The sequence below is a fragment of the Lissotriton vulgaris genome, chromosome 1_1, assembly GCF_964263255.1.
Source record: "Lissotriton vulgaris chromosome 1_1, aLisVul1.2, whole genome shotgun sequence".
NCBI classification, from domain to species: Eukaryota; Metazoa; Chordata; class Amphibia; order Caudata; family Salamandridae; genus Lissotriton; species Lissotriton vulgaris.
In genome coordinates this window covers 1695370129-1695397837 of record NC_141685.1, presented here as the reverse complement: position 1 = coordinate 1695397837, position 27709 = coordinate 1695370129, and the positions used below count along the sequence as shown (strand labels likewise).

Genomic DNA, 27709 nt, shown 5'->3' with positions numbered 1-27709 from the left:
TCTCATAGCGAGTGGTCGCGAATGCTCGCGACCACTCGAGATGAGAAACTACCAGTCGGCGTTGAGAAAGCTGCTGCTCGAGTAAAAATCTACTCGAGCGGCAGAAAATGACCGCTTGCACTGTGCAAGATGTGGTTTGTACTGATTGCCCAGTGCGGACAACCATCCGACGCTGTGCAATCAGCACTTTTGCACAGTGCACTACGCAGTTCGCGTAGCTCGCGTAGTGCACTTCACATAGCTACACGTAGCGCTACTACGCAAACTACACCCAGGGTTACTCCTGACCTCAATGCCGCCTCTGGCTTCTTCATTGAGGATTGTCAAGCAGAGTCCTGATGAGAAATGCAAGACAAGGCATAGGCAGAATAGAGAGGGCCAAGCATGGGAGGCACTGGTGGAGTAGATGAAACGTAATGGTCTGGACTCTGGCAACACCTCCCCAACGGCGAGATCCAGGCAGGGGAGCCCCCAAAGACAGGAACCTGACCCGGACCTGGGGAAAATTGCCCACAGAATTAGCAAAGCAAAGCGGACCAAACATGACTAGGAGATGTAGACAGAACCATCAATAGAGAAAAGCGGCAAACAATGGAAGGTTTGTGAGGAAGAGGGTGGGGAGTTGGGGGGGCGGGGGGGGGGGGGGGGGGGAGAGTATTAGTGAACTCAAATAATTTGAAGATACCAAGAATGTAACTGGGTTACTAAGAAAACAATGTAAATCAACGATAGATGGCTATGAAAGGTATGTATGTAATCTAAATTAATGACAGTTTTGGAACGCGTGTCACAACAAAATTCAATAAAATATGTTTAAACGAAATTGAGGATTGTCAACTTGGAACCCCTGAAACTAATTTAGAACTCAACGTTGGAAAAAGAATCTGAAGATGGCAACCACAACATGGTCTTTGTGGCTTATATTTGACGTCCTACTGTCAACATCTGTATGATGACAAAATTACAAAAAAGTAAAGAATAGGGGAAGTTCTGGACACAACCAATAGTACAACATGTGAATTCAGAATGCTGCAAAACAGAACACTCTGTCAACCTGCCTGAATAGGTCTCTGGCAGATGCCATATGCTTATGTTTTGATATTTGGTGTGCTCTGTTCTTTAGGTATTGTTTGCTATTTATATTAATGTATAATTATTTTAAAATTCTTGCTAAAGTGGTGACAGATTAAAAACTAGAGAAAGATAAGCTCATGACAGAGTACACGACTTTGCACTCACAGCAATTCAAATAAAGCAAATGTTGACTTACCTGGTTTGGATTTCTTCTGAGCCACCAGTTTACATCTCTCTTCTACATTACCCAACACAACACTTCGGTTTTGTAATGTCTTGTTGGCTTCTTTGCCGAATGGAATACTTTTAAGAGGTATACTCATCAGTCTTTTTGACCTCTTTACATTGGGTTCAGAAGAAAAATACTCTTGCATCGGAGTCTCTTCCTGTGACACTGCTTCCATCTCTTCCTGTGACACAGCAACTTTATCCGAAGGCTCAGGCTCTGTTTTGTGCACAACTTCTGCAGTTAGTACCTCAGCTCCTACAGAGATAATGTGTTTAGATATTGTTGAATTGATGAAAAATAATTACTTTAAAACAATTTTAAAATCATCCGTCTATCTTTTGTTTTACTTAATCACATACATGCATACTTAGTGTATCAAGTGGCATACCTGGGTACCGAATGAAGAATAATGCAGGTATTCTTAAAGAGTTTTACAAATAGTCTGCATCACATTGTTGGGACAAACAGATGATGAAATACACGACAAGTACAGGCTGAATGGTTCCATGATCCTTGCTCTAATGCAGAATTGGACCCCCAAATGAAGCACCAGACTCCTAGAACCCATTCTATCCCCACCCATGTACTGGTCCTATTTTGCCTGCACCAACTTGCGTCATGCAGTTTCCAGGGGGTAGTAGCTGTAGCTGGAGGGGTGTCACAAAGCTCCCTTTCACGTTTCTTTAAATCTTTCCTTAACGCCATTATTACAAGGATCCACAACCACATTACCTTCCCCACAACCCCACAGGAATTGAATAAGATCAAACAGGACTTCTACCAGGTAGTCGGGTTCCCACATGTAATCGATTGCACAGATTGTACGCATGTTGCCATTTGTCCACCAGCAGTGAATGAATACTTTTTTGGGAACTGTAAATCCTATCATTCACTCGATATACAAGTAGTCTGCAATGCTAACTATATCATAACAGACATTGTGGTTCAATACCCTGGAATCACACGACTCCTATATATTTCGACACAGTGGCATACACGCCCGTCTGCTCAGGGGTGATTATCGCAAAGGACATCTGCTTGGTAAACATATATAATGATTTATCTCACACAATGGCCAAATGGCAATGCATAACTGTCACTAACCCTTTGCTCACTACCCTGTAGGTTACAGCGCATACGCAGTGCAAAACTACATATTGACACCATACCTTAACCCAGACACCCCAAATGAGCAAAGGTATAATGCAGCGCACATCGCCACACGAAATGTCATCAAACGCACCTTTGGGCTGATGAAAAGTTGCTTTCACTGCTTCCACAAGACTGGAGGAGCCTTGCAGTAGCGGCCCGAGACGGGCTGCAGGATTGTGGCTGCATATGCCATGTTGCACAATATTGCTATCAGGAGAGGCATACCCATTGAACTGACCGACAGTGAGCCTTAGGAGGACAACCATCAAGGGCCACAATTACGACTAGCACATGGGCAAGCTCAGCAGAAGGGCGAAGGAGACGTGCAGAAATTACACAAAATTATTTCTGAGGTGAGTAATGATGAGACACGACACAGCATATTTGAACTGTACTGTATTTACTTGCATTAAACCATGTAGTTGTGTTAAAGCACACATAGCAGGTGCAAAGCAGCACAGTGATTGTATGCCGAAAAAAAACAATATCTCATTTTCGAACTTGGATCTCAGTCACGAGTAAGGTATTGTCAATGGTTACCTCACCATGGTTGAATTGTTCTGCCCAAGTCAGTCTATCTCTTCATACCACACACCCCTAAACGCCTTTCGTCGGCATCATCCCCATCCCTCAAGAAGGTCAAACTAGTTTGTAACTCAGAAAAAGTATGAAAACCATTTACATCAAATAGCTGCCCTACCGTCAGTACACCAGATCTGTGCCATACTTTACAAGTTGAATCATGAGACTCTCCAGGAAACGTAGGGTTATCCCAAAGCGGCATGTTCCCATATATTAAATTTATAGAATATTTGACACAGATTTCTCAGTTTGTCCTTGACAAACTTGAACCTACCCACTAATAATATTTGGGGTCGGTTATTCTGTAGAGAAAAAGCCTACTCTCAGAATCCAATGCCAAATAGTAGCTAAATGCAGAGGATACCGGATCTACTGCAAACTGCGCAGACAGACGGCAAAAGCTACCCAAAAATATCGCTTAAAATCTGGAAACTGCAACCCTTCCTGGCGGAACGGTCATTTTAGTAAACGTATAGAGTGCCTCACCCGCCTATAGTCCCAAATAAAACTACTTACAGCCCTTTCTAATTTCTTGAAAAACACATTTGGAACAATTAATGGTGCAGCCTGGAAAAGATTCAGCGCCAGCGAATAATCCATCCTTCTCTCCTGGGTTGGTATCTGCTTTGAGAATCTCAGCGTCGGGACAGGTCATTTCGGGGTCTTGGCATAAAGGGCATAAGCGTTGTCTTTGAATATTAATAAGGTAAGCCCATGTTAAATGACAGCAGTCCCACAGGAAGTGTTAGCAATCCTGGCAAACATGCCATTCATCAAATTTACAAAATACAGAGGATCGGTACCTGGAGCCGGAAAATCCGGTACCGCCTTCTCAGGAACAGTCCGAGGACGTAAGGCTGGACCTGGCTGTGGCGCCTGAGACACCAGAGCCGGGGCAGAGTGGTCGGAGGTGAAGGCATCACTTCCCGGGGCGTCAGAGATCCCCTCGGAGTCAGAGAATGAGACGGAGTCACCTGTGGTAAAGGGGAAGGCGAGACTTCATTCTTCCTGTGACGTGTTAAAGCTGCGGACCCTGACTTTGGCAACTTGTCCTTAGAAGTGCGACATTTGGAGCCATGACACCGCTTCTTCTTGTGCTTCCTTGATGACTTCGAGGTGTGCGTTGTAGGCAACGTGGACTTAGACCTTGTCCTATTCCGACCCCTCTTCTGCGTCTTCGCCCTGGCCATGAACAGTTTTATTTGTCTCTCCTTGAGGACCTTCAGGTTCATAAGGCGACACAAAGAGCATCCCTCGACGTCGTGGTCAGACGACAGGCACCAAAGATAATCATTGTGTGGGTCCCTGATGTACATATGACCCCCACAATCCCTACAAGGTTTAAATCCAGACTTTTTCTGAGCAGCCATAGCACTGCTACAATTACAGACGACTGAAACACTGTTAAACTACAAAGAAATGGAGAGTCCTAGAAAAAACGTTACGAGTGGACGGCGCAGAAAAAAGAGAACGGACATAAGCACGCAGAGGAGGTCTTCTTATGGCTCTGATGATGTCATGAGGGGTCGCGAGCGGAGCTGTTCCAGTGTGAAGTCTCGTCAATGTGGGAGTGCTATGAAAAAGGTTTCTGTGGAATGCTGCGCAAGGGGTAATTCAAAAGGTGAGGAACCCACAGGCAGATGTATCCATCAGAAGTAGGCTTTCAATGTATCCCACACCAACTACGGTGAAGCTGTCCCCAGGCTACGTTCCAGAAATCCAGTGAGAGAACTTGCAACAGCCTTGTAGTATTCTAAGTTAGTGAGAGGGTGTTAAGGAAACGAAAACAGACACCGTCTACCCCCACCCTTAACAAGTTTATACTTAATATAAAAGAATTCTGGTCTGATGACACCTTAGGGCATACCTCCATCTCTACTTCCCCAAGAGCACCCCATTTAACAAATATCATATAAATCTGGGAATAGTGCTTGTGTGGGGTGAATAATGTGTATACTCAGGTATAGTAGGATAAAATGGCCTCCAGTTCAATAATGGAAGCCATCGTCTTCACCATTCTAGGAAAGGCAAAATGATTGGTTGAGTCTATAATATAACCAATCACATAGTTGAAGTCTCGTATTACTAACATTTCACCAGACCAATCCAATAATTCCAAACACAGCTCATTCTCAGGATCATCAACGTTTGGGCCATAGACTGCAAATAGTACACATTTCTGACCACATACCAGAAGTCGAGCAATCGCCCATCTGCCCCTTGCATCTGATGTAGCCCTCAAATCTTACATTCCAAGCTCTTTGCTACCAATATAGCAACCCCTAGGCAGTTTGTGACGTGTTTATCACCAAATTATAGCCAAGTTGTTTATACAAACATCTATATTTATAAGCCAGATGTGTCTCTGTTAGTGCTTATATATGTGGGTTAAACAATTTAATCTCCTCCCGTACCAATTTTCGTTTGATGGAGGAGTTGAGGACAGACACATGCCCTTTAGTCATTGTTACTTTAGCTCTATTGTTAGCCATCCCACCCTCCCCTGGGAAGCCATACCTTGTACACCTCCCTGCCAAATGCAAACGCGTTTATACATGTATCTTGACAGTAAACACCTCCCTCACCAAGAACCATCATCAGCCTGGCGGAGGAGCACACTCTCCTCCACCTGTCTCTGGCTAGTGAACCCTTCCCCACTTTTGGGCTGTGGTTGAATTAAACAGCTCAAAGAGATCACCGTCCCCCTACCCCCAGAGCATCTGCTGACCACCGACTTTACCCTGTGAAGAAGTAAGGAGAAAAAACAACAACCATTCCAGTAAACAGTGCACCAATAGCCGGTCCCTTAATAAAGAAAACATTACTCCGAAAAACCAGACACCATTCTTAATATTTCAGCTATCCAAATCTTAATCACTTGATTAACCCTTTAATGTTGTTGAGGGCTGCCTTTGCATCCTGTTCAGTACAACACATCTGAATCCACCCATTAGGAATTACTTTGAGCCTTGCCGGTTGCAGCAGAAAGACTTGTGCCCCAACCACCTTTAGAGGGTCAATCAGTTGGCGTAGTTTTTATCGCCTGTCCATTGTAGTTTTACTAGTCAATGATTGACATGGCATCCACTGCAACCGGCAGAGCAGGACAGGCTTTCATGGAAATTGCCTGTCTAAGCCAAAAATAGCCTATGTAGACTAGGATTGGACGAGGGTGTGCCGAACGCGAGTTAGAAAAAGACCTGTCGCTATCATGATTCATGAGTAGCCATTGTGCCCTTCGAACTTGTGAGTCCATGTCCCAGTCCATGAGGTCAGAAAAAGCTTTACCGAGCAGATACATTATATACCGCAAGGGGTCATCCTCCCCTTCCCTTCCAGAATGCGAAACACTGGAAAATTGTTCCTCCTCTGCCAATTTTCGAGATCTTCAACTTTAGACTGCACCAGAGCCAGCCTGCAGTCATGATATTTAATGGATTTAGCTGTGGCTGAACCAACATCTTCGGCATCCACAACCAGTTGTTGTAGTTCTACCACTTCTGTGGTCAGAACAATTACTTTGCTAGTAACCTCTGCTATTGACTCCTGAATTGCCACATTATCAACTCTTACTTGTGCATAATGCTGCTGCCCCTATCCCCACTGAGTCAGCAACAGTAGTAGAATTTCCTGAAAAGAATGGTTCCTGAGTTTCATTACCAGCTGGAGAGCCTTCTAGCACCCAATAAGCGGAGAAACTAGAGGTATGACTACAAACAGAACTGAAGCAAATATCCTGGGAAGGGCCAGCATCAGATCAGCTGTCAACTGATGCTAACTCCACAACTTACGGCCTCCCCCCATAACTGGCAGCTTAGCCCCCATGCTGGTGGTAGACAGGTGAGACACAATTGCTTTTACTTCACCCTTCGATATTACCCAGTTTCGTAATGGGCTACCTTTAAAACTGCTGCTGACAGTACGATTCTTAGCCCAAGTGGCTTTATTCTTGCCAGACTGCAGTCCTTGTAGCGCTTCATTCTGTTTTTTGGATTGCCCCCGATTTGTTGAAGACCGTCACTAGGTTGATAGTGCACTTTCAACTCTTTCTGCCTCCTCATAAACCGCCATGGTTATGTCTGCTACCAGATCTACCTCCTCTTCCTCCAAAGACCAGTCTGCATTAGTTGATACAGATATCACTACTGCCGGCAATAACAGGGCTTTGATTATTGCCTTATTATTAGGTATTTGCAGAATCACAGTAGAACCAACATTTTCCATCATTATTGCCTCAGAGTCTCCCCAGCAGCGCAGTAGGTGACACAGGGGTACTCACAGTCTTTTTTTGTCCTGTCCACCAAATCCACTGGAGCTAGACCCTCTGCAGTTGCCTGAGACTTCAGGAGTAGACTGGGTTTCAACCTCCTGAGTCTCGTAAGGAGTAGGCCATAGTACGCTGCTACAATGCTGTACCAGAGAGGTTACTGGTACGCCCGGTCCTGTTACAATGTTGCTTTCCGTATATGCTGTACTGCAGCAGAGATTATAGGTGAGACAATATTTACAATGGGGGCTGCTTCCATTAAAATGTCTATCAGTGAAGTCTCTCCCCGGCAATTAGACACTCCTTGGTACATGCCTGCAAAAAGGCTGGTCATCGTGCCTTTCCCCAGGAACTTCAATATTGGCCATGCAACATGAGAGCCGGTATCTGATGATGGACAAAGTATGCCACCGGCAGCCTCCAGCCAGCTTATTTCAGACAATGTCTGCTCTGCTTGGTGAGCTTAATGCCCCCCTCGGAACACACTAGATCGCGGCAGGGCCATGCTTCTATAAGTGAGCCAAGAACAAAACCAGTGCCAGGAGCCTCCGGTTACAGGCCCTGGGAGGTAGATAAGATAAAGTATAAGCGGGACCAGCAACAAAGCTGCCATATAGGTGTAATTGCCTGTCAGCAGTCTCTCCACCTTAATAGCAGGCGACTGAGCAGCAGCTGGGCAGCCTCTCACTCGACGGTCAGCTCAAGCTCGTGAAAATCGGTGCGAGGGGCCAGTCTTTCGTTGTAAGATAAGCTCACCATCTTCTCCCACCCCAGATAGCCGCAACCGAGCAGCTCAGGTCTGGTTCCTGACAGAAGAAATCGTGGTATGAATTCAAAAGAATGAGTCATAAGTAAACAAGACTTAATATATAATTTTGTCTATTTACAGGAAATTGAACGGTCTCCTCCAGAATCCCATGGCTTATGCATGAGACCATTTCTCTACCAATAAATGCCTTGTGGTTTGAAGGCACTTCAATAAGACAAGAAATAGGGTAGTATAATAAACTTAAGAATGCAACTGTATATTTTCACTGCAAACTCCACACTATCGACATTATTTATGTGAAAACAATCAGATTTTTCTAAGCAAGGAATACACTGGCCCAAAACCTACTTCCTAGATGATCAAGCAACTAATGATACACACTGAATGCAATTCTATATACTCAAATGACAAATGCCCTTTAATTTTCTCACAGAAACAGACCATTACAGAAGTGTTAATTCTGATAAAATAGTTAATATCTAGTCAAATTTGCACAATCATGTTGCTATTTAAAGGAAGGATTCAGTTACACACTTACTGGGAGTGAAAGGATGGAATGATGAGAATGAGTTATACACACCAACACTAGAAGCAACTATATTTCTCTATTAAACAAAGAATAACAAGCTCCTTTATGCAAACCTTGACAAACTAGCCAATGGCATGATGTAACACTGAATTCAGCACATCTCTGGTATCACATAGCATATAACAATTGACACAATATAGCATATGTGAGAAAGTGCACCCTTTCTTGCATGGTATGCCCCCGCTTTTTGCTGAATTGCTGATGTTCTTTGACTGAGTGTGTCCTGGCCTCTTGCTAATCAGGTGCCCAGGGCGTATGTTCCTTACCAAACACTGCATTGAAGCCTAAATCTAATTGGCATCTCAGGCCACATGTCAGCCCTGGTAAATGGTACCACAGGTACCCAGGGCACTGTGACCAGAGAAGGCCTCTAAGGGCTGCAGCACTTATTGTGCCAGCTTTGGAGGCCCTGTACCCTGACACTCACACACTGCCTTTGCAGGCTGTGTGTCTTGGTGTAGAACAAAGTAAAGAGTTGACAAGGCACACATGCCCACAACCACTGCCCTGGCATACATCAGTCACCCCTCTAGCTGGGTGCCCTATGAAAGTGGTGAGGGTACAGGAGCATGAGCCCTGGACCCCCACAGTGCCCAAGTCCATTCCTGGGCACTGTAAGTGCAGTGCTGCCATTAAGAGTATATGGTGATGGGAGTTTGTCATTATGAACTCCACACCACCATAATGGCTACAATGAAGACTGGGAAGTTTGGTATCAAACTTCTCAGCACATTAAACCCACACTGATGCCAGTGTGGGATTTAATGTAAAATGCACAACAGAGGGTATCTTAGAGATGCCCGCTGAAACTCGACCAACTCCTAGTGACCTGACTGAGTGGCTGCTTAGGCTGCCACCACCAGACATGTTTCTGGACCCCTGGGTCGAGAGCTGCTGCTCTCGGGGGCCTGAAACAATGCACATCCTGGGACAAGGTTCCAAGCCTCCTCCCCAGGGTGGGCAGGGTTCACAAAGGAGAAGCTTCAAAGGCATGCCGCTTTTGTAAGCCTCCCAAGACCATTTGCTGCTTTCAGCAACTGGTCCCCACTGGCTCTACCCCCCACTTTGGGCGGCAGAACTGGCAGGAAAAACTAGTGAGGAAGAGAGGTGTCCCTACCTCTGCCAACTCTACCACTCAGGTGGGAGAGGCGAGGTGAAGCACAACCTCGAGTCCCCGCCATCTTGAGGATGGGGGGACCCAGCCAACCAGGGACAGGCTCCTGCCCCCCCTCCCACTGGAGGGTGGCAGAATAGGGGATGTACCCACCCCAGGGAAGAAAACCATTGGTCCCCGCCCTTTACCTACCTGTAACACCCCATCATTTAGTATTTAGGGTGCACCCTGAACCTTCCTTAATAAGATCAAGAAACAACAAGAAAAGAAGATAAGAAGAAGGACGAAGAGCCGTGCAGAGCTAACAAGAGGACGACACCCACTGACTTGGCCCTAGCCTTACAGGCCTGTCTCCCCTCGAACCTGCTCCTGCAAAATCCCGGTGTGTCCTGCAGCCAGCAACCTCAAAAACCAAGGAGGACCTGCTTGTCTTCACTTCAAACACTGAATCTCCTGTGAACACCGGACTTGTTCAAATGGCAGCTTCTGGTGCAAGCCCACTCTGCACCCGCCGAACCCGGCCAGAGCTCGAGTGAAAAAACACCACGAGGAGATCACCCTGGCGATCCTGACCCGAGATACGCCGACCACTGACCTGCTTCAAGCCTCTAGACGACGCCTGGAGCCTCAATCCAGAGGACCCCCCCTACCGCAACCAGAGTGGGTAAGAAAATCAGAGGTCCCAAGGCACCCCTGCACCCAACGCCCCACAACCTTGTGAACCCCAAACCAACGGTGCCTAACCAACCTATGACATCCCAACTTACCCCTTGAAGTGGTGGTCGCACCCAGAAGATCCTCGTCCCGGCAGTGTTTCTTTGTACCGGAGATTCTCAATTGAAAATAACAGGGCACCCGACCTCAAAACAGCACCCTGCACCAGGCCGCCCTAGTGCCGCTGAGGGTGCACCTTTGGTGCTACTTTGGTCCTGAACTTACCCTGAGCTGAACCCTAGGAGCTTTGCTCCCACAACCTCATGGCTTGCTTGCCAGCAGCCACCAACCGGAGGCCCCCTATCCGCTGTTGGATAACATTGGGCCTCAACACTGCACCCGGCCGCCCTAGTGCCGCTGAGGCTGCAACAACAGTGCATCACTTACCCTGGTTTAGCCCCGAGTCTAACTCCAGAACCTTAACTCCCACAGTGGATTACTTACCTGCAAACAGATAACCTGTTTTTCCTCCATAGGATAACATGGAAAATTTTCCTTCCAAAAAAAGACTAGTTTTGAAAAGGAATATGCTACTTACCAGTATGCATCTGTTCTTGGCATAGAGGGCTGCAGAGTGGTACATTATGAATAGATCGCCATCTGGTGTTGGGCTCAGATGATTGCACTTTGTTTTTCTCTTGGAGAGTCTTTTGTCTCTTGGTGACTCCTCCCTTGGTTGGTAGTGCGCATGGGCATCGGCTCCATCCTTAGATTGTTTTGCCATAGTAGGGTTAGATGGAGTAGTATAGTAGAATACAGATAAGAGTGCCCATGTAAGTGTATCTAAATAAGATAATGTTGGAACAGACACAGGTTTCCGGGGAGGCTGGGAGGGCATGTACCACTCTGCAGCCCTCTATGCCAAGAACAGATGCATACTGGTAAGTAGCATATTCCGTTCGAGGCATATGGGCTGCAGATGGTACATTATGAATAGACTATATAGCAGTTCTCTCCCTAGCGGTGGTCGCCCGTGTCTGTTGCAACTGTCTGAAACAATGTTTTTAATACTGCTTGTCCCACTCTAGCTTGTTGTGTTGTGTGCACATCTACACAATAGTGTTTTGTGAAGGTGTGCGGTGTAACCCAGGTAGCCGCTTTGCATATGTCATCTAGTGGAATGTTTCCCAGAAATGCCATAGATGCTCCTAGTTTACGTGTAGAGTGAGCTCTAGGAGGAACAGTTAATGTTCTCTTTGCCTTTAAGTAGCATATTTGAATGCATTTTACAATCCATCTGGCAATGCCCGCTTTGGAGATGGGATTGCCTTTATGTGTGGGAGAAAACGCAACAAATAGCTGTTTTGTCTTTCTGAAAGTTTGTGTTCTTTCTATGTAGTACAATATGGCCCTTCTAACATCCAGTGTATGTAGGGCTCTTTCAGCTACTGTTTGTGGTTTTGGAAAGAAAACCGGTAATTCCACTGACTGATTGATGTGGAATGCTGAAATAACCTTCGGTAAGAATTTTGGGTTTGTTCTAAGAACCACTTTATTTTGGTGTAGCTGCATAAATGGTTCTTGAATCGTAAAAGCCTGCAGTTCACTTACTCTTCTAAGTGACGTGATAGCTATGAGGAAGGCTACCTTCCATGTGAGGAATTGTATTTCACACCTATGCATAGGTTCAAATGGTGGCCCCATTAGTCTGGTAAGCACTATGTTGAGATTCCAGACTGGGGAAGGTGGTCTTCTTGGTGGAATGACTCTTTTGAGTCCTTCCATGAAAGCTTTAATTGCTGGTACTTTGAACAATGACAGATGTTGTCTGTTTTGTAGGTATGCTGCTATGGCTGCTAGATGAACTCTGATAGAGGTATATGCTAGGTTACATTGCTGTAAGTGTAACAAATAGCAAATGATTTGTTTAGTAGATGCGTCCAGAGGGTTGATGTGCTTACTGTTACAGTGTATAGCAAACCTCTTCCATTTTGCTGCATAGCATGCTCTGGTGGTAGGACGTCTTGCTTGTTTAATGATTTCCATGCATTCTGGTGGTAAATCTAAGTACCCAAACTCTATGACTTCAGGAGCCAGATCGCTAGGTTCAGTTGTTTGGGATCTGGGTGCATTATTTCTCCATGGTTCTGTGTAAGATGCATGGGTAATAACCTTAGCTTTTGATGTGGTACTTGTGAGAGTTGTAGCAGCGTGGTGAACCACGGCTGTCTTGCCCACGTGGGTGCCACTAGTATCATTGTCATTGAATGTTGCTGCAGCTTCCGAACTAGTAATGGAATTAGTGGTAGAGGAGGGAACGCGTACGCAAATCTGTTGGACCAATTTATCCACAGTGCATTGCCCTGGGACCTTTGGTGTGGGTACCTGGATGCGAATTCTTTGCATTTTGCGTTCTGATGATTGGCAAACAGATCTATCTCTGGTTGCCCCCATTTTTGGAAGAATGGCTGTAGTATTTGGTCGTGCAGCTCCCATTCGTGCACTTGTTCTGACTGTCTGCTTAGGATGTCTGCTATTTGGTTTTGAACTCCTGGTAGGTGTTCCGCTAACAGGTAGATCTTTTGAGGAATGGCCCATCTCCATATGTCCTGTGCTAGTCTGGACAGTTGGAGAGAGTGTGTCCCCCCCTGTTTTTGAATATAATACATTGCAGTCATGTTGTCTGTTCTGATCAGGACTGCTTTGCCTGTTATTTGCATTTGGAAGGCTTTTAGTGCTAGAAATATTGCTAATAGCTCTAGGTAGTTGATGTGCAGTTTCTTTTGCTGCACACTCCACTTCCCCTGTACTGTGTATCTGTCCATATGCGCTCCCCATCCGGAGAGCGATGCGTCCGCTGTTATTATTACTTGTGGAATTGGCTCTAGGAACGACCGTCCCTTGGAAATGTTTTCTGTGTTCCACCACTTCAGAGAGCGATACGTCCGGTCGTCCACCAACACCAGATCTGTAATCTGCCCTTGAGCCTGATTCCACTGTGTCGCTAGACACTCTTGTAGTGGGCGCATTTGTAGTCTGGCATGTGGTATTAGCAGTATGCAGGAGGACATCATGCCTAATAGTTGCATAAACACTCGTGCTGGTAGTGAGTGTTGTGGTTGAAATCTTTGTATTAACCCGACCATTGTCTGTACTCTGATTGGGTTGGGGTATGCTATTGCCTTCTCTGTGTCTACTGTAGCCCCCAGGTATTGCTGAATCTGGTTTGGTTGCAGGTGTGATTTTTTGTAGTTCACCGTGAACCCTAGGTGGTGCAGCAATTGAATTGTCTTCTGTGTGTTGTGAAGACATTCTTCCTTTGACTTGGCCTTTATTAGCCAATCGTCCAAGTATGGGAAGACATGCATTTGTTGTCTTCTTAGGTGTGCTGCCACCACAGCTAGGCATTTTGTGAAAACTCTCGGTGCTGTTGTGACACCGAATGGAAGGACTTTGAACTGATAGTGTTGTCCTTCTAACACAAACCTTAGGTATTTTCTGTGGGCTTTGTGAATTGGGATATGAAAGTAAGCGTCTTTTAGATCCAGTGTAGAAAGAAAGTCCCCTTTCTTCAGTAAAGGGAGTACTTGTTGTAGCGTGACCATGTGGAAGTGCTTCGAATTTATGTAAGCATTGTGAGGTCTGAGGTCTAATATTGGTCTTAGGGACCCGTCCTTTTTGGGGATCAGGAAGTATAGAGAGTATACTCCTGTGCCCTGTTGATCTTTTGGGACCTTCTCTATTGCATGCTTTTGTAGAAGTGCTAGCACTTCTTCTCTTAACAATGTCAGATGATCCTGACTCATTGGACGCTGTTTGGGGGGGATGTTTGGCGGGGTATCTGTGAGTTCTAGGCAATAACCATGTTGGATAATTTGTCTCACCCACTTGTCTGACGTGATGTTTTCCCAGACAGGTAGGAACTGTGATAGCCGTCCCCCGACCGGTGTTATGTGGTCTGGGGGGAGTTCTATGAAGTCACTGTTTTGGTGTTGAGGCGTTGCGGTTATTATTATTTCCGCGGCCTCTTCCCTTATTGTTGTTACCTCTGTAACTGCCTCTTGAATTACCTCTGGGTGATGTAGGTGTGAAAGATGTGGATTGCTGATTTGTTCCTGTATTCTTTGAGCCCCCTCTATAGGTGGATCTACGAAAGGAACCTCTGTGTGTTGGCTGTTGCAATGCTCCCATTGACTTAGCCGTTTCCGTATCTTTCTTCATTTTCTCTAATGTCTCGTCTGTGCTTGAACCAAACAATGTCTTCTGATCAAATGGTTTGTTCAGTAGGGCTGTTTGTACCTCTTGTTTGAATCCTGAGATTCTAAGCCATGCGTGCCTTCTTAGCATGACACTAGTGTTAATAGACCTTGCTGCAGTGTCTGCTGCGTCTAATGCACACTTAATGGAAGTATTTGTTATTATTTTACCTTCCTGTATTAATTGGTCTGCCTTCTTCTGATGTTCCTTTGGGAGATGTGTAAGAAGTTTTTCTAGCTCATCGTAATGTGCCCTGTCATAACGTGCGAGTAGTGCTTGTGTATTGGCTATACGCCAGCTATTCGCTGCCTGTGATGCTACTCTTTTACCTGATGCATCTATTAACTTTGACTCCTTATCTGGTGGAGGAGCCTCTCCTGTAGATAACGAGTTTGCTCTCTTACGAGCGTTTGAGACCACCAGCGAGTCTAGCGGTACATGCCCTCTAATAAATATTGGGTCCTTTGGAGCCGCTTTGTATTTTTTATCAATTCTTGGGTTTAACACCCTGGCTCTCACTGGGTTTTCGAATATCTCATCTGTGTGAGTAAGAAGACTCTTTAACATAGGGAGAGTACCTGATGTTCTTTGTGCATTAGGTAGAGTCTCTAACAAGAAATCCTCTATTTGAGGTTCTGTATGTATATCTACTTTATGGTATTTCGCTGCCCTATTAATGAGCTGGACAAAACCTGTGTTGTCATCAGGTGGTGAAGGCTTTGAGGGATATAGCTCTGGGTCGTTGTCTTCATCTGACCCTACATCATAATTTTCCCATGGATCCTCCTCATCTGGGATAGTTTCGTCATCCCCTTGAGGTTCTCCCTCCCCCAGATCAGTCTACATCTGACTGAGGTGTAGCTGGTCTTGGTGTGGAAGGTGTAGGAATATTTGGCCTATTGTGAGGAATAGGAGAAGAGGGTGTTAGTCTAGGACGAGGAGAAGCAGGAGGAGTTATATTCGTCCCCATTGTTCTCTTTTTTGAAGGAAGAAGTTTATCTTCTGACTGTTCACTCTTTCTCTTCTTCGTGACCACTTTCCCAGTTTGTGGATCAATAAACAAGATCTTTTGTTTGGGATCTGTCTGTTGCTCCTGAATCGGTACCGAGGGTCCTGGTTCCGAGAGGTGCTTTTGTTTTCGATCGTCAGATCTTGTTGTTTTCGAAACCGAATGTTTGCTCGATTCCGACTTTCTTGGTATCGAGTGTCTCTTGGGCGATAAGTCATATTTATGTTTCGACATGGAATGTTTCGATCCCGAGCTGTCCTTTGTATGTAGCCTCGGTGCCGAAGTCGATGTCGCCCTTTTCTCGGATCCGACATGGTGGGAGTCCGAGTGTTTCGGTTTCAGTTTCGGTTTCGTTGCCGGGCCAGAAGGCGGGGCGTCGGAAACTTTTTTCAGCGGTTTGACCGGGCCCGAGGGCGGGGTCGTTACCGCACGGGGTCGGTTTTTCGGTAAGGGGACGTCGTCACTCACGGTTTGTTGCTCGATGAGTTCTTCAGCCTCCGACTGGTCCCCTTCCGACCCCGACTGGTCCTCTTCTTCCTCGATTTGTTCGTCTCCGAACAGCTCCGGGATCGCTTCCGCCTGCATTCTGGAAACCTCGTGTCTTCGAGCTCGACGATTTCTAATCGTTAGCTTGGAGGAGAATGCTGCGCAAGCTTCGCAGTCCCTGGATTCGTGTTCAGGCGATAGACAGAGGTTGCACACCTCGTGTAGGTCCTTGTGTGGGAACTTAGCACCACACGTTGGACATTTTTTGAATGGAGTCCTTTCCATGGACTCCTGGCTTGACTGTGTCGAGAAAGGCCTCCTGTTCTTCGACGTAGTTCCAAGTTTTTCTCTTCTATTTTGAATTTGTAACGCGTCGGAATGGAAATGAACGCGTTCGAATAACAATACCGTCGAATTGGAAAGGGAATACGCGCCGAAAATCACTTTCTTGCGAAGTTGATCTGGAGCGTCTCGATCTTCATCCGAACCCGATGGCGGAAAAAAACAATCTAAGGATGGAGCCGATGCCCATGCGCACTACCAACCAAGGGAGGAGTCACCAAGAGACAAAAGACTCTCCAAGAGAAAAACAAAGTGCAATCATCCGAGCCCAACACCAGATGGCGATCTATTCATAATGTACCATCTGCAGCCCATATGCCTCGAACCTAAAGATATTCTTTAAAAATCGTACAAATAACCAAAACGTGTTTTCTCACCTGTTTGCAATACATGTCCCCGTACTGAATCTAGGCATCCAGCACTGAGTTAGAAAAAGTAACGCAAAAGTAACTTACATGCAATCGGTTGAAAAAGCCTATTCATTTCAATGTACAGCTCCAAAAAGTTTCAAACTGTGGAGTTTTGAAATTTGAAAATATTCCTTCAAAATCACACAAATAACAAAAACGCATTGACTCACCTGTTTCAAGGAAATGTCCCAGTGCTGAATCTAGGCATCCATTACAGAGTTAGAAAAAGTAATGTAAAAGTAACTTACCTGTAATTCACTGAAAACGCCTATTCATTTCAAAGTACTGCATTTGCTAAGTGTTGCATACTACTGTTCTCCTGTAAATCAAACAAAGAACAATTTCTATTGCATTTTCAAACCGTTCTATATCCAGTAACTTATTACTGAAAATGTTTTAATGCTTACCTGTGCCAGACTTGCTTGGTTCTAAAAATTAACAACAGTATATTTTAATACTAAAACAATTGGCTGCGAGTTCAGTGTGTGAATTCATTTGCTGATTGAGTGTGTACATCAAATGCTTAACACTGTCCTCTGATACTGCCTTACTGCTCGGCCTAGCTACCACTATTAGAGAGTAAGGTTCTCTCTAACATTAACCTCTGCCTACCTCTGAGGACACTTGGACTCTATACACACTATACCTCATTTTGGGGTAGTATCTATAGAGCCAGTTGCTTACACCTTACAATAAGCCTCACAGACTTAGATATTTTGTATCTATTCCCTTTTCTCAATTGGCTGATAATTCTAATGGACGGAGAAATATTACTAATAAAAAAGCGAACATAAGCAAAACAGTTTATATACCTAGTAACTGAAGTGGTGAATGTGAATCAAAGAAATGAAAAAGAATATGTTTGGAAACTAACCCAAGAAAGTTTCTGCTGAGATTTGTCATGCCAAAGAACAAAGGAATATGCATGCTTGCATCCAGAACACAATTCAATTCAGTCCTCAATGATTCACCGAAGAACAACACAAAGAAGAATCAACTGCTCCAAGGTAGTGAACTAAATGTATTTTAAAGAGCACAATGAATTGAGCCACATCGTCAAATGATAGAGCATAAGTATCACTTACACTACGTTTAGTTTAGTGAATACTAATATTACATTTTTGAAGATTAATAAGCATACAGAACAGGATGACATTGCCAAAGACGGCAATTTGGCAAAAGACAAGGGTGACGAGATGAATTTTTATATTTATGTAATACTGCATATATTACAGTTCTTGTTTATTTATTTTATTTATTTTGAAAGTTTTATATAGCGCGAACAAGATCTTCGCAGATATCAGAGCGCTTTACAGAGGAGAGGAGCAAATATACACAGATACCTCTATAGTGTTAAAAGTACAGTGAAGTGATATCATAAACAATCAAGTAAGTCAATTTCAAAGTCAAACAAAAATGCAAAGGGTTCGAACAAGTAGTACAGATGAGCACCGAGTCTTTGAAGTTGATCCCCAGCAGTGGTTCAAGTGTATTTAGCCATGAGGATCGCTTTTACTTCTTTCTTGAAAAGTATGGTAGAGGGGATGAGCCTGGTTTCAGGGGGGAGTGAGTTCCAAATCCTGGGAGCCATTCCTGAGAAAGAGCGTTTATAGGTTTTTTCTTTGCGGAATCTTTTAGGCTTTAGCAAAAGATTGTTTGTGCCTCTAGTGTTTCTGGAGCCTCCAGAAATCGTCAGCTTCTGAGCGAGGTATCTAGGTGAGCTCAGGTGGACAGCCTTGTGCGTCAAACAAGCGATTTTCAGGTGTATTCTGGCTTCAAAAGGCAGCCAGTTCAGGGATTTGAAGTCAGGGGAAATGTGTGAGTGTTTTTTTGATCCAGTGATAAGTCTCGCTGCGGCGTTTAAAGAGGCTCTTATGGGTGCCGTAGTAGCTAGGGGGAGACCGCAGAGGGCGGTGCTGCCGTATTCTATTCGAGGTATGACTAGTGATTGTACCGCAGTTTGGAAGTCTTTGGCTGGAAGGAAGGGTTTAAGTTTCCTAAGGGTGTTGATTTGGTAGTTCGCTCCCTTAGTTGCTTTGTTGATGTGTTCCTGCATGCTGAGATTGGTGTCAAGTTTTATGCCCAAAGATTTCGCTGAGTCCACGATGGTGGGTTGAACATTGAGTGCCGTTAGGTGTTTAAGCCACATTTGTGCGGTAGTGATCTTCGCGGGAGGTGAGATCAGAAGGAACTCTGTTTTAAGGGCATTGAGTTTGAGATGATTAGCGGCCAGCCAGGATTGGGTGCTACTGATCGTTGAGTTCAAGAGCGTGATGTCTTTGGGTGATTGTAGTTTGAGATAAAGTTGGGTGTCATCAGCATACATGTGGAAGTGTACATTGGATTCTTGTAGCAAGGTGGTGAGAGGTTCCATAACTAGGTTGAACAAAGTTGGGGATAGGGAGGATCCTTGTGGTACGCCTAGCGATACAGGTCTTGGCGCGGACATCAAGTTGTTACTCTTGAATTTCTGCGACCTGTTATGCAGAAAGGACGTGAACCATTTGAGCACAGTTCCAGATAGGCCCATTCTTGTGTTTAATAGTTCGAGTAAATTCTCATGTTTGACGGTGTCAAATGCGGAGGAGAGATCAAGGAGGATGAGGAGGCAGGTATCGTTATGATCTAGGATTTGGAGGGCGTCATCGATTATGTGAGTCATAGCCGTTTCAGTACTGTGATTTGCTCGGAAGCCTGATTGATGAGAGTTGAGGAGATCAAACTGAGTAATGTGTTTAGTCAATTGTATTTGTGCGCATTTTTCCAGCAGTTTGGCAAGAGTCGAATGTTGGTGATGGGACGGTAGTTGTTGAGGTCAGAGGGGTCGGCTGTAGGTTTCTTTAGCAAAGGTGTGACTTGTCCAACTTTGAGGGAGTCGGGAATGGTCCCTTGTTGAAGTGAGCTGTTAATGATTTTAGTCCAGAGTGGAAGGAGCGACGGGGTAAGGACTTTGACAGCGTTAGCAGGAAGGGGGTCCGTGAGGTGATTGGATGGTTTCAGAGTGTTGAGCAGTCTGCCAATTTCTTCTTCCGTGTAGGTGACAAAGGTTGACCAGGTGGCATTGTTTTTTGGTTTAGTGGGTGCTATGCAGTGGGGTTTGGGATAGAGGCTTGCGTCCATGAGTAGATCATTCTTTATGTTGTCAGTTTTTTGGTTAAAGAAAGAGGCGAAGTCTTCGCAGGAGGGAGCTTCGCACATAGTGTTGAGAGGTTGGGGTTGTTCTTTGGATTGCGTTCGGATAAGCTCAAACAGCTTTCTCGGACGATTTTAGGCTTGGTCGAGCTGACGGCTGAAGAAGTCTGATTTTGACCGTTTTATTTTCCTGAAGTAGGCATTTCTCTTTTTCTTCAGGGTTTTTAGGTTCAGTGCAGAGGGAGCTGATCTCCAGGTGCGCTCTGCCATTCGCATGGCGCGTCTATCGTCATTGAGACTCCCGTCATACCAGGGATTGGAAATTTTTGCGGAGGCTTTTTTTAGCTGAAGGGGTGCGACTTCATTAATTATTGAGGACATAGTGTTAAGATAGTGATCAGTCAAGGATTGTACGTCCTTAACGCCAGTAGGAGGAAGTAGTAAGTTGCAGCTGTTGGGGGGCAGAGAGTTTGAGTTTAGTTTTTTCATGTCTCTTTTCCAGACTTTGGGCCTGGCGGATTGAACAGGGTTAAATTTAACTTTTTCATTGATGAAGAATGTGATAATATGATGGTCTGACCAGTCACAGGGTTGGATAGATTAGAGTTGGATAGAGGCCTCTTTGGAGATGATAAGATCGAGGATAGAGCCTTTCTCGTGAGTTGGACTGTTGCAAATTTGAGTGAGGTCAAGGGCGTTAAGGAAATTCTTCAGACCTTTTACCAACGCATCATTATGATCGTTCCAGTGGAGGTTGAAGTCACCAAGGTATATTTGTGTGAGTTGTCGCCCCAAGTTGGTTGAGATCATATCCATGATTTGTTGGGAGAAGGTAAGGTTGTCGCCGGGTGGGTGATAAACGCCGTGAAGAGTGCAGATCGGTTTGCCCTCACTGATAATATCGAGGCAGATGTATTCACAGGAGGTTGGGGAGGGTAAGGAAGGGGAAGTTACTTTCAAGACAGAGAGGTTGCGCCTGTATATACATGCGATTCCGCCACCTTTTTTATTGCCAGACCTGTCAAGTCTAGTGATGTGGTAGTTGGGGGGAATCAGAATGTCCATTATAGGTGTAGAAGATTCTGTTAGCCATGTTTCAGTCATGATGATTAAGTCAAGATCCAATTTTAGGATGAGATCGGCGATAGCGGAGGAGTGTCTTGCGGCTGATCTGCAGTTGAGGAGAGTGCATTTGAGACGGGGTGTGTCGAGGGTGGAAGGGGGTTCTAGAGCGAGGGGGACTTTACTCAGGTTACTATGGATAACGATTCTGTTGTTCAGTGTGGTGGGTCTAAGGGGATTGGAGTGAATCGTAGGAATGGCAGTGAGAGTGTCTGGTGTGTTGCTATGGGGAGCTGGGTCGTAGGAGCGGAGGAGGGCGATTGTGTTGAGGTCCGAGAGAGGGTTGCAGGAGCGATGGGGGCGGTTTTCGCGGTTGTGAACAGGGATTGTGGTCCAGTGCGGTGGGAGTCGATTGCGAGAGTTTGCCGCCCGGGTGGAGGTCCAGTTGGGAGGGGAGGTGATGGTGGAGGCGCGTGAGGGGTGTCTGGGGTGTGTGCTGAGTAATTGTTTGATGATGTGAATGTCTTGTTTGATCTGGTGGAGGGTGTTGGGTGAGGGGTGACTGGAGTGTGATAGACAGAGTAGTTGTTGTTTGATTATGTGCATGTCTTCTTTGAGCTGGAGGAGGGAGGCCGTAATGCAGTCCAGTGTGGGAAATGTGTTGGAGGTGGGGATGGGAGGGTCGGGCGTGGATGACATAGGGGAGAGGTTGGTGGTGTGGATGAGAGTATTGGTGGTAGGCGGAGAGTGCAGGGTGGAGGGTGGGCGTTTATTAGTGGTGAAGGGGGCCCATGTAGGGTAGTGAGGGGTGAGAATGGGGGGGGGGGAGGTGGGATGTTGTATTAGAACATGGCTGTTGTTTATGCACAGATAGTGTGAACAGTAACTTAGGGTCTAGTAGAACAGTCTGATCAATACTAACGTGAGCCTCTTGGGGTTTACCAGACTTACAAATTATTTGTGCTCAACTAGCACATATTTTTCTGGGGCTGACTTAAACAAGCCAGAAAGGTTTATCCCAACTCTATAGCATTTTACATTTCGCATTAGCTCTAGGAGAATTACTCTGAAAGTGTAAACAAACTTGCATGGTTCCATACAAAAGGAAAAAGAGGGATACATTAGGGGAAAAAATGCACTATTTACCGCACTAACAAATACAGGAGCCAAGCACAAGCACTTCTCTTCTCGCTCATTAGAACATTATGAATAAAAATGGACCAAAACATACCAGTGACTGAGGCAGGGCAATGCAGATGGACTGATTGCTAGAGGGAAGCTGAGAGGCAGTTCTCAGGCTTCGGGCCAGATACATGTCCAATTCAGGAAACACTAGGTAGACACCATAGAAAAACAAAGCACTCAAGCAGCAGATGTAACTCTCACCACACATAATTAATCCTATAGGATTACAAACTGTCTCCAGATCCCCAATCTACAACCATTTCTATAGGCAAGGCGAGTTGCATCACATCTTCTGATCTTTGCCAAACTGTCACGAGGCATTAACAAATTCATATTGTTTATCCTATTAATTTTCCTTTTCTTCAATTATTCCTCTTCCATTCACTATGCTATTTAGTTTTTTATTTGCCAGGTGTACGATCATGACTTAACCTATCCACAAGATGATACAAATGTATAAGATGTGTTATTCAGGACAACAAAGATGTATTATCTCAGCCAGGCTGAAAGCTCTTTAGAGTTCTCATGAGTAGTCTGGGTTTCCATTAGGTTTCCTTTACTTACATATTTCTTTGTGATTTGTATTAATTTGTGAATCTATACCTAAAATGAATACAATGTTTGAAACAAAAAAGGAAACAAGAAAATGTAGATGTAATTCCTCAAGTGTTAAGTGCTCCTCCCCCCAATGCTAAACCCCTGTTGACATTTGAGGCAGTTCAGACTTAAGCATATTTAACCTTTTCTCCGCAAAAGATATTCAGTCCAAATCAACATCAATTTTCCCCATATGTTGCGGACTGTAAAGGTTTCAAGGATTTTTGGTTCTCCCTAGAGGAGCCAGCGAAAAAAGCCAAAATGAGGCACAATGTAGTTTTTCTTTTACAAAATATTGGGGAAAAAGTTCTGTGCCAGAAAGTTTGTGGACTATTTTCTAAAAAGAGCCTCAACAAAATGTTTGCTGTGCTAAGATCAACCACATCCCTGTTTCCAGGTACAGCTGAAAAGTAATTTTTTCATCACAGTTTTTCCCATTTTTTAAGCCGTGGTCAGTATTTTCTATTTTTACATTTCATGTCAACTTGTAAATAGTGTTGAGAAGACGTTTGAAACCTATGCATGCACCCAGAAAGTTATAGATTTCCAAAATTCTGACTTCGGCAATGGCTAATTTAGGTATGTTTGTTAGTTGTCCACAAGCATGAGATTCCCCGAGCAATCGACCAAGCTGCGGTTTATAATGAATGTGTTTCCACCATGCATCAATTTATAAGGTTAAAGCTAATGAAGAAAAATGTGTATGAAGGGACACTATACATTTTTTAAATGTAATACTGAATTTAGAACTATCCAGCATTTCAGGTGATGATTCTAAAGGCACTGTACAAAATGTGTTCTTTTTAACACACTGGACTACATTTAGGTGTCAAAAACAAGGAGAAATTCAATAAATATCAAATGTTCTAATATTGTTCGTTCCCACACTTCATCTGAAAGGATTATGTTACTTACTCAGTAAGCATCTGATCTTGGCATGTAGAGCTGTAGATTCACATGCTTTGCATACTCCTGCCATCTAGTGTTGGGTCTGGATGTTTGTAAGTTGTTTTTCTTGAAGAAGTCTTTTCCAGTCACAAGGTAAGGTGACTACTCCTTCGGAGATAGAGCGCACGAGCATCAACTCCATTGTTAGATTGTTTTACCGCAAGACGGTGAGAATGGAGTAAAAGTAAGTTAAGTATAGAGATGTCCATGCGTATGTAATGTAAATAATGAGAACCGTAACAACTACAGGTACCTGGGGAGGTGGGAGAGCACATGTGAATCTACAGCTCTACATGCCAAGAACAGATGCTTACTGGGTAAGTAACAATCTGTTCGAGGCATGTGTGCTGTAGGTACACATGCTTTGCAAAGACAATATAGCAGTATTCTTCTAAAACCGTAGCTAACTGGTAGGGGTTTCGGTTGTTTGTAAAAGTGTCTGTAGCACTGCTTGCCCTACATTGATTTGTTGACATACCAACACATCTACACAATAGTGTTTGGTAAATGTGTGTGGTGTGGCCCATGTTGCTGCCTTGCAAATGTCAGCTATAGGAATGTTACCTAAAAAGGCCATAGATGCTCCGACTTTATGAGTGGAATGTGCTCTAGGGGGTATAACGTTCTTTTAGGTTTAGCATAGCAAGTTTGAATGCATTTGACAATCCATCTTGAACTACCAACTTTAGAGATAGTATTGCATTTGAAAGGTGTAGCAAATGCAAAACACAGTTGCTTTGTCTTATGAACATGTTTTGTTCTTTCAATATAGTACAATAATGCTCTCCTGTCATCAAGTGTGTGAAGAGTTCTTTCTGCTACTGAATCAGGTTGAGGGAAGAACACATGGAAGGAGTAGTTTCTTACCTGTAACGAGTTCTGTAGTAGGTGTATCTCTGTTATAGTCATAATCTAGTGAATAGTCCTGCCCATGTGCGGGGACCCCGGAGCAATCAAAAATAACCTCTTAAGCTGTCTTCTTTGCAGTCCTGCATAGACACTTAAGAGAAAAACAAAGACAAATAAAGCAGCCTATAACTACAAGGCTACACTGGCCAGCACTCCAACTTAAAGTGAGAAGGATAGCCACATAAAGTCAAATTTTACATATATAACCAAGTTTCACTCATAGAGAAACTTCCCTTCACCAAAATCCTTGAAATGATAGAGAGGAAGGGTTGGACAGACAAGCCCCCATAGGCTGCTATTATGTGTCTGGAAAAGGGATACCGTGCCTTTAAGGAACTCTCCAGAGAACCTCGGTATCCCAGGATGCACAGCCAAAGCCCTTTTACTTTCAGTTCTTTTTGAAGGTGTATAAAGCAAGGCCTGTAGCATACAGTACAGTATCATTTTCTCCACCGGGAGGAGGGTGGGCGCTTATGACTATAACAGAGATACCCCTACTACAGAACTGGAGTTACAGGTGAGAAACTACTCCTTCTGTAGTAGGGGATCTCTGTGTATAGTCATAATCTAGTGAATAGAATGGCAAGCCCATCCCAACAAACCAAGCCAGCGTTGAAGAAAAAAGACAACGCCACTACTGTGCAAACAGATTTCACAACGAAGCCTGCCCACCCTGAGCATATGCTCAGCATCAGAGTCCAGACAGTAATGCTAAGCAAAGGTATGGACCGACATCCAAGTGGCAGCCCTGCAGATATCTGCAATGGGAACATTACCTAGCAAAGCCGTTGTAGCTGCTTTGCCCCTGGTAGAATGAGCCTGAGGCTTACCCCCTAAGGTCTGTTAGCTTTCTGATAACATAACTGAATACAGGACACAATCCACCTCGAGATAGACTGTTCAAAGGTGCAAAAGACCATTCCTGATTGACAAACAATTGGTCTGACCTACGAATGTCCTTGGTCTTATCCAAGTAGAATTTCAACACCCTTCTGACATCCAGGGAATAGAGAGACCTTTCCGCTGGAGTGGAAGGATTCTGGAAAAACGTAGGTAAAGTTATAGTCTGATTGATATGGAAATCAGAAACCACCTTAGGAAGGAACTTAAGGTAAGTGTGCATCACAACCTTGGCAGCATGAAATACAGTATAATGTTCCTGGCAAAACAATGCCTGAATTTCACTCACCCTGCGGGCCGATGTAATGGCCACAAGGAAAGCCGCCTTCCATGACAAGTGCTGTAGTGAAGCCTTATGAATAGGTTCAAAAGGTTCCTTCATCAATCTGGACAGCACCACATTCAGCTCCCATGAAGGCGAAGGACACCGAACAGAAGGAAAGACCTTTCTCAATCCTTCCAAAACATCTTTATTCACAGGAATTTGGAAGAAGGATGCCTGTGAAGGACATTTCCTATAAGCAGTTAATGATGTGAGGTGGACCTTAATAGAATGAAAATTAAAACCAGATTGAGCCAAATGCAAAAGATTTGGAAGTATGACATCTTCCTTGCAGGTCGTCGGATCATAGTTCTTGGACGTACACCGGATGCAGAACCTCACCCACTTGTAGGCATAGGAAGTCCTAGTGGAAGGTCGCTTAGCCTCCTTTAGTATATCCATGCAATCGTCAGGCAGATTCAGGTGTCCATATTGCATCTGTGGAGCCATGCCGCCAAACTCAACGATGAGAGGTTGGGGCGCACCATCTGCCCTCGGAACTTCGTGAGAAGGTCCGGCCGACACGGCAGCCGCCGGTGGGGTAGGAGAGACCTGAGCAGCAGGTCCGTTAACCACCACTGTCGGAGCCACTCCGGAGCAATGAGGATCATCCGTGCTCTGGACTGAGACAGTTTGATGAGTTCCGCTGGAATCAGGGGAATGGGTGGAAAAGCGTACAGAAAGCTGTTCGACCAGCTGATCCATAGAGCATTCCCCAGAGTCCCCTGTTGGTAAAACCTGGAGGCGAAGTCTCTGCATTTTCTGTTTTCGGCGGTGGCGAACAGATCTACGTCTGGAGTGACCCGCCTGTCGAAGATGTTTTCCAGCACCTTGTCGTTTAGAACCCACTCGTGGTTCTCGTGCACCAACCTGCCGAGTGCGTCCGCCTGAGCATTCTGCACACCTAGCAGATGGGTGGCCGTTATCGTCAGTCCTCTGGCTAGCAGCCAGTGCCAGGTCGCCTGCGCTTCTTGTGACAGTGTGCGCGATCTCGAGCCCCCTTGCTTGTTGAGGTAATACATTGTGGTCGTATTGTCCGTCTGCACAAGCAAGGAGTTGGACTGGAAGGACGGATGAAAGGCCTTCAGGGCCAAGTGAACAGCTCTGAGTTCCAGAAAATTGATGTGATAAGTTGATTCCGCTGGGGACCACGTTCCCTGGATCTGTAGATATCCTGAATGCGCTCCCCAGCCCTGGAGAGAAGAATCCTTGACGATAGTCTGAATTGGAATGTCTTTGTGGAATGGAACCCCTTTGAGGAGATTCTCTGCCGAGCACCACCATCTCAGGGGCTGTTGAGCATGAAGAGACAGCATGATCCGGTCTTCCCAACTCCCTCGCTTCTGGTCCCACTGATCCTCCAGACATTCCTGCAGCGGCCTCATGTGCGTGTGGCGTGAGGAAGATGCAAGAGGCCATCGACCCCAGTAGAGAGGACACCGTCCTCACTGTTGTAGATGAAATACCCATGAGAGCCTGAGCCTTCCGACGGATCGATAAACATCGCTCCTCCGAAGGAGACACGCTTGCTGAAAGAGTATCAATGAAGGCTCCCAAGTACAGTAGGCACTGGACAGGAGTCGGAACAGACTTGGACATGTTTATATGCAACCCCAACTGGTTCAACAGAACAGCCGTCCTGTTGAAGTGCAGTAGCGCTTCCTGGAATGTTGTGGCTTTGATCAACCAGTCGTCCAGGTACGTGTTGACAAACACCTTG

At 45.1% G+C, this 27709-nt stretch overlaps 1 protein-coding gene across 1 annotated transcript in view; it reads right to left on the bottom strand.

Moving 5' to 3' along the window:
* TASOR2 (transcription activation suppressor family member 2) overlaps positions 1-27709 on the bottom strand; it is a 911282-nt gene that overhangs the window by 648039 nt on the left and 235534 nt on the right. The window contains exon 15 of the mRNA XM_086918936.1: positions 1271-1558. Within this exon, the coding sequence (XP_086775062.1) occupies positions 1271-1558 (288 nt within the window). The remainder of the gene's footprint in view (positions 1-1270; positions 1559-27709) is intronic.